The 7,823-nt window shown below is 42.6% G+C and overlaps 1 protein-coding gene across 1 annotated transcript in view; it reads right to left on the reverse strand.

Moving 5' to 3' along the window:
• Positions 1 to 7,823, reverse strand: part of tmeff1a (transmembrane protein with EGF-like and two follistatin-like domains 1a) — a gene marked incomplete at its 3' end in the record, with an annotated part of 100,394 nt that overhangs the window by 47,175 nt on the left and 45,396 nt on the right. Inside the window, exon 2 of the mRNA XM_005746363.1 lies at positions 4,489 to 4,598. Coding sequence (XP_005746420.1) covers positions 4,489 to 4,598 — 110 coding nt within the window. The remainder of the gene's footprint in view (positions 1 to 4,488; positions 4,599 to 7,823) is intronic.

Consider the following 7,823-nt stretch of genomic DNA (forward strand, 5'->3'; position numbering starts at 1 on the left):
CACTTTTCACATGGTTTGCTTCGGTGCTTTGTTTTCATATAAATTTTCAGATATAGAAATCTGAATCAACTGGGCCTCGATCCCCGCTGTTTGATCCCATTATAAAACCCCCAGAAGCGCCTCTTCCCCTACACTACATCTGCTCTTCCCTGCAGACACGAGAACACAGTGTGATGTTTTTTGCACCATCAACAAGCAACCTACAGGCTGTCCTTGAGGCCTTTTGTGGAGGCAGAACAGAAGATGGGAAACAGATGACAGTCAGGTCGTTATCAAAAGTATCCAGCGTGCTTGACCTTTCAAAGCCTTCCAATTACAATTACTGTTCATCTTGTTAGCAAGTCTAGTGGCAGAAAAATGAAAACAGAACGATTTAGCTGTGTGAGGTTTGCGGAGCAGCCAGAAAGGCTTTGCTTCTGCTAATAAGCGATTTTAGTGTTTATTTATTAATAAGCTTGCACTGTTTAATATTAAATGTAGATCCAAAGCTGCAGCAGGAAGTAGTAGACTTCTGCATGTTTGAACTACCTGTAACGGCTCTTTATTCTTCTTTTGTTTTGCCGCGATACACATTTGGACACTAGGGGGCAGTCACCTTTTAAATGACTGCATTTATAAAGAAAGGCTTGACATGATGATAACTATTTACAACAAATTAAAGGGTCATTCCATGAAAAATCACCCTGCTTGTACCATAACTTGTTTAACTCTGTTGTTTTGAGCCCTTGGAACTTCATCCATGCAGGAGATTTCCACGTGAAGTTCTCAGGGCTGAAAGACACCAAATAAATGTTACTGCGACTCCATCTGTGTCCTGATCTGAAGACAAAATCAAATCTCTGTTCAGCGTTATTTATACCTCTACTTTGAGCGTCACTATCATGGATACATGTCTGTGATGTGCAGCAACAGAAACAAGCTTCGGTACTCGGATGTTTGATCTTTTTTTCTCATCATTCGCCAGAAGTGCGTTTTGGATAAACCTTAAAGGATCGGAACGTCGTGTGGGATCAGTTGCTGCTACAGCACATGCAGGAACTTATTGTACCTGTGTTTGCGCACCAGGCTCATCTCCTAGTTTTATAATATAATCATATTTTAACACTTGTGAACATAACGAATGGCGGTGAGATGGAGAAACGGCACTGGTGGTCTCACACAGCATCACACTGATCAAATAACTTCAGGTCCTGAAGAAGCTTTCTGGGTGATGTCGGGGCTGCGGTGTGGACTTACACGAGTCTCATTCTGCAAGTTGTACTTGACTGTATTGCGCGCTTCAGGGCATGAACTGCATCATACTTTGCAGGTGGTCAGGGTGGGTGGTGGGTTTACAAAGGGCCGGGCTTTTCATCATGCAGTCAGTGTGGACTGGAAGGCTTTCAGGCTCTTCCTCCTGTTACAATCAGAGTTATAATTCAGGCTGTCGCTGCTTCTGTGTGCAGCTGAAGACTCCTCAGAGCCGCCGTCTCGCTCGGACAGCTGTGAAACTCCTCTGATCACGTCGAACGGCTGCGCTCGCTTCGCTCTGTCCTCTTTGTGTGCACATGAATGTGGGTTCTGCTTTCAGCTCACGGAGCGTGACGGCCAGCTTCAAACAGCCGCCGTGTGTCTTGTTATTGCGGTGAAGCTGCGGCTCTGTGGTGAATTCTGCTTCCAGGAGCTGCCCTTCACGCTGCCGCTGCTTTTATTTTGCAGCCGTTCGACTAAATATGCAGCGAATACAACAGGCTGACGGGAGAGTAATTATATTTTGTTTCATATCAGAGGAATACGCTGCAGGCGGGTCATGCTTCTTTATGTGTCAGAAAGAACTTCACGGTGTTTTTCCTCATTTTAGCTCCTAAAACTAACAAGAATTAACTGAGAAGAGACCGCAGACAGGCCGGCTGCTCGCAGGATTTTATTATTCACACACTGCTGCTGTGACTGCTCCATTTTCATATTAAAGAGGGAGGTGAACATGACATGCCTGTCTCATTTTCAGAGGTAGGGCGCCTGAGCTGCCAATGAGAGATAGTGCTTCCTTGTGCACTGATCAAAGTTAGCATTCTGGCTACCACCATGTTAGCTTTTTCAGAGCTAGAAGTGACCGGCGTGTGGACAAGAGGGTGGAATTATCAGCTAATGCTACCTAGCTTTGTTAGCGAATTTGTTTCATAAATGGGGTGCAAAATATAGACGCACATAAGTGTTACTAAAGCATGGAGTGTGCATTCCTGTCACACAGTGTTTACACCCCTCACCCCCAACTAATAGCTGCCCCTCCCTGAGCCTGGATTTGGTGGAGGATTAAAAGGGAGTTTTTCCTCCCCGTTTTCAATTCAATTCAATTTTATTTATATAGCGCCAAATCACAACATAAGTCGCCTCAAGGCGCTTCATAGATACAGAGAAAAACCCAACAATCATATGACCCCCTATGAGCAAGCACTTTGGCAACAGTGGGAAGGAAAAACTCCCTTTTAACAGGAAGAAACCTCCGGCAGAACCAGGCTCAGGGAGGGGCGGGGCCATCTGCTGTGATTGGTTGGGGTGAGAGAAGGAAGACAGGATAAAGACATGCTGTGGAAGAGAGACAGAGGTTAATAACAGATATGATTCAATGCAGAGAGGTCTGTTAATACATAGTGAGTGAGAAAGGTGACTGGAAAGGAAAAACTCAATGCATCATGGGAATCCCCGGCAGCCTATGTCTATTGCAGCATAACTAAGGGAGGATTCAGGGTCACCTGGTCCAGCCCTAACTATATGCTTTAGCAAAAAGGAAAGTTTTAAGCCTAATCTTAAAAGTAGAGATAGTGTCTGTCTCCCGAATCCAAACTGGAAGCTGGTTCCACAGAAGAGGGGCCTGAAAACTGAAGGCTCTGCCTCCCATTCTACTTTTAAATACTCTAGGAACAACAAGTAGGCCTGCAGAGCGAGAGCAAAGTGCTCTAATAGGGTGATATGGTACTACAAGGTCATTAAGATAAGATGGGGCCTGATTGTTTAAGACCTTGTATGTGAGGAGCAGGATTTTGAATTCTGGATTTAACAGGAAGCCAATGAATGTTGTCCCCAAAGCGCTTGCTCATAGGGGGTCATATGATCGTTGTGGTCTCTCTGTATTATACTGCATAGGGTCTTTATTTTACAAAACCCTGACACAGGAGCTGAGACGTGCATCTGGACATTCATCCCATCCACCTACTGTTAGACTACTTAAATGACAAGAAATGTTCAGCCTGTGTTAAGGAATAAAGGTGGTCACACCAAACATCAACGTTCAGGCTTGTTAGAATTGCACAAACTCTGTTTTTGCCTCATAAGCTGTATTTCTGTGCATGTTTGCATGTTTCAGTAAACTGCTGCAAACACTTCCTGTTTTCATGGCAACCTATAAAGACATGCGGGGTGGCAAGACGTTTGCACACAGCTTTCCAAATATTTACTAGAATACCGTATTTTTGCACCGTAAGGCACATTAAGCAAAACAAAACAGTCAGATAAGTCAAACTTTCCCATGTTGTTGCGGTATATTAATGACTAACCTCGTATTGTGGATGGATTATCTCAGTTGTTCTCCTGACTGAAGTTTGGTCCGTTTACAGCATCCTGTCATGCGATTGCATTTGTCCCTAACCATCGGGAACCCTCACGTTAACTTTTATGGAGTGGAAAAAAGTTAGCGTTCATCCTCCAGCTTCACTGTTTATGCTAACATAGCTGTGTCGCTAGCGACCACGTAGCACATCATTATATACCAGCTAGCCCAACTTCAGTAACCCTACAAACGTCACTGTTGTTTAGTTTCATGTCTTCACATTAAAATTTTTTCAGAAATCTCTCAGTCAGAACATGCTATATCATGTTTAGGTGGAAACTAGCGAGCTAACTCCATGCTAACTTCAAACTCCATTAAACTTAATAAATTCTGTTTTCATGGATGCCTGGATGTTAAACTTAATTGTTGCACCTTATTACAACGCTGATCATTTTATTAAAGATGAAAGAATTTAGACAGTTTCTAACTCTCAGTGATGTCGCAGTGTTCGTTTGTTTTTGGGACCTGAAGCGGACGGAGTTTAGGACCCAGATTACTCCGCGAGGCTCCTGACTACGATAGCTGTAATGCTCCGAAAATCCATCAGGCGGTGCGGCTTCGTAGCTTACCAAAGTTGTACAAAAACATTTTTTAACAGATTTTTGAGCGCCGTGTACCACATAAAATGGGTTTGAGGTCAGTAAGCACATCAGAATTCATACATAAGGCGCACCGGATTATAAGGCGCACGGTCGATTTTTGAGAAAATGAAAGGATTTAAAGTGCACCTTATAGTGCGGAAAATACAGTAATACACTTTATAGATAATATCAGCGAATGTTTCTGGAACCTTGTTAACATCAACTAATGGAACACAACTCTAACTTAAACATGTCATTGATGACCAGGTAAACATTTTATGTCCGATAAGATAAAAAAAAAATAAAAATGATGTCATCTACCTGGAACTGGCAGACACACTTGAGCTGAGCGCCGTCCTCTCTGCAGGTGCCCCCGAATCGGCAGGTGGAGTCATCACAGACCCTCAGGTCGCTCTTCTTCTCTGACAGATCTAACGGCAGAGACACAAACAAAGGCAGCGCGTTAAATACGGAGACAGACAACAGGCAGGCGGATCAATAAGGTGAGTCACACCTGCGGCACCTCCACGAGTGCTGCTGCTAAATCCCGACATCCCGGCTCTGATCACACGCTCAGTCCAGACAAGTTTATGAGTTTATGAACAATGAGAGCAGACGGCGAGCTGAGCTGCAGGAAAAATACGGACACGACAGAGATGATTGTTTATCAGCCCGAGCAGACACCTGGACTACAGGTGAGTGTTTACACCGGGGAAATAACAGATGGACTCGCAGAGCTGAGAAATCTGCTCTCCTCAGAGGGAAGAAAACTGGTGGGTGGTATCATCATTAATGCACAAAGCAGAAGTCACTTCTCATCTTCACCTGCCTGAGGAGCTGCTCACAATTACAGGAGTCTGACTGTACTCTGACTCACAGAGACGGTTCAGGTGGAAAAAAGCTCTCTCCCGGGGAATCGCTGGCTTCTTCGCTGTGATTTTTCCTCTTCAATCTAACGCGCTGGTTGAATCGGTTACTGTGGATTGGTGCTAAATAAATCAAGTGGTGTAACCTAACCATGAAAACCCTGCTGTATCCCAGTAAACCAGCCTGATACTATCGGTAGATCCAAGATAAACGGAATAATCTGGGATCAACCTATCCTGACAGTGTTTACATGGATAAACATGTAAACACTATGGCTCAGTTTTACAGGGATGGACAACAGTCGGTCTCGTCTTAGACTACAAACTGTTTTTAATAAAGATCCTTTCAGTTCGGTGCTAGGCTAATCCAAACCTGGTAGACTGGCTCATGGAGTTAGAACTCCAAGAGGTGCTACTGTATGACTTCAAAGGATAAAATAATAATAACAACAACAATAATAATAATAATAATAATAATAATACTAATAATAATAATAATAATAAGCCCCCAGCTTTGCATGGTGCACAGTCAAAATAAGCCTCAGAAGGATTGTTAGCAGGTGGGAGGGACTTCTGTGAGGCAACGGCTAATTTAGGGGATATGTGAACCAAACTTTGGCCTAATAGCCAATAAAAAGGTACGATAGTTTACAATGAAATAAACAAGGAGCCTAAAAATACATAAATTATAATGAGTCAATAAAATCCTCATCAGGAAGCTTGTTTGTTTTATTTTATTTATTGAATGTTTAGTTACATTAAAAAGAAATTCAAAATAAAAATCTTTATAATTTAATGCACGACATGGTTTTTAGGCTCATTTCTTGCTCCATGTTTTTATTCTCGGACTCTGAAGCTTCTGATGACTCGTTTTATCCTCTCGGTTCATCCGTCTGAAACAAGCCCTTCTACCTCCATCTCTTCAACATCCTTGTTATTTGCCTCCCCTCTCACACAAAAGGTTTTAATTTCAGAAGCCCCGCCCCCATTAGTAGTAGAAAACACACCTATATGATACTGAGTGTTGAAACTTGTTGAAACATCAGAGCGCCGCTCTCAGGCTGAATGCTGCGGGGACAAACTCACAGCTGATCCTGAATCAGTTTGGCTCTTTAAACTTTCACTCACGATCAGTTCATGAAATGTCACAAGGCGACTTATTTATGGGCATTTTTATCTGCGAGACTTCTAGAGCCGACACACACACACACACACACACACACACACACACACACACACACACACACACACACACACACACACACACACACACACACAGATAATAACAGGCCTACACGGCTCAGAAATGTGCTGTGAACTTGAATAATCCACATTTCCTTTGAGATTCCTGCAGCAGATTCCCGCCTCGGTGCCGGCACGAGCGCTGCCGAGTGGCTTTGAGAAGCCGTGTAATGGCCTGTAATTACTGTTTGCAAACCTCCCTGAGTCCCAAAAATGGCCGCCGCTGGCCGCAGTAACAGCCAACCCTGGAGCTCAGCAGCGTCTCAGAGACGGGCGATGTGAGACTCCAGCTGAGAAAATAACACTCAGACTCAACGAGCAAGAAAACAAAAGAGTAACAGGCGAGTTTGGAAGAAGTCGTTCAAGGTAACAACAGCCGAGTTTTAAAATGAATGTTATGGTGTCTGATGTGAAAATCCTCTTACGTGTTTCAGCCAAGGACCACGCGCAAACAGATGCTGTTTAAGAAATATCACAAACATTCACCGATGCTGAACGTGTGAAGCTTACACATGTGATCGGTTACTGATTTCAGTTTTCCTCACCGTGAACCTCACGCTGAGCCAAACAGCTGAGGAGTCTCACCTGTTTGATCTGAGAGTTAATCATCAGGATGCTGATTAGTGAACGTGAACGTCACATCATCAGAGACGCGCAAACAAAACATCAGATTTCACTTTCAGGGGTGAATTTGTGACAGAGAAAGAAAAATAAACTGCGGTTAAAGTTAAAAAGGTTAAAAAGAGCCAAACGGGACAGGCAAAAAAGAAGAAAAAAAAAAAAGTTAAAAAGGTTAGTAAAAATCCAAAAATGTGGTAAAAGTAATGAGAAGTAAAAACATGAGAGGAAACAATACAAATAACAAACACCGAGAGCGTCAAAGACTTTTAACAAGTCAAAATCTTTTAAAAATAAAGTCAGAAAAATTGTGCAAAAAATTTTTTAAATATGAGAAAATCTTAAATCTGAGATTAAAAGTATTAATCTCATATTAAAATTACTGGAAAAGAAAAAATGTCAAAAAAACTAGAACAATATAAAATATGAATATAACACAATGAGCCAAAAATAACATTAGAAACAGAATCTCAAATATGACAGAAGTTATTCAAAAATTCAAAAAAGTAAATACGGGAAAAAATGAAATAGCAAATGAAACACGTGAGACATAAAAAAAATACAGAAAATGTGAGATATGAAGTTTAAATTCTGACAGTAAACGTTCAGAGCTGCAGAGCCAACCATCGTTAAATATCCCAGAGTCGCATCATCGTTTATCCTAATGCCATCCGATCGTCCGGCTGCTCCAGTTTCCTCCACTTATTGATCTCATTTCTCAAATCTCAGGTGTCACCTTCTCGATTTTGACGTCTCTGTGAGAAATAATGGACAAACCCAGGAGAATCAGAGCAAATGAGCCAGTTCAGCAGCCTCGTGTAGGTCTGCAGGCCAGTCGTGGCTAATTAAGTCCAAGCAGCAGCCACATCCATCAGCCTGGAGGCCGACTGCTGATCAGCTGTGTGTGTGTGTGTGTGTGTGTGTGTGTGT

The sequence above is a fragment of the Pundamilia nyererei genome, unplaced genomic scaffold, assembly GCF_000239375.1.
Source record: "Pundamilia nyererei isolate P.nyererei 1_Seehausen unplaced genomic scaffold, PunNye1.0 scaffold00177, whole genome shotgun sequence".
Lineage (NCBI taxonomy): Eukaryota > Metazoa > Chordata > Actinopteri > Cichliformes > Cichlidae > Pundamilia > Pundamilia nyererei.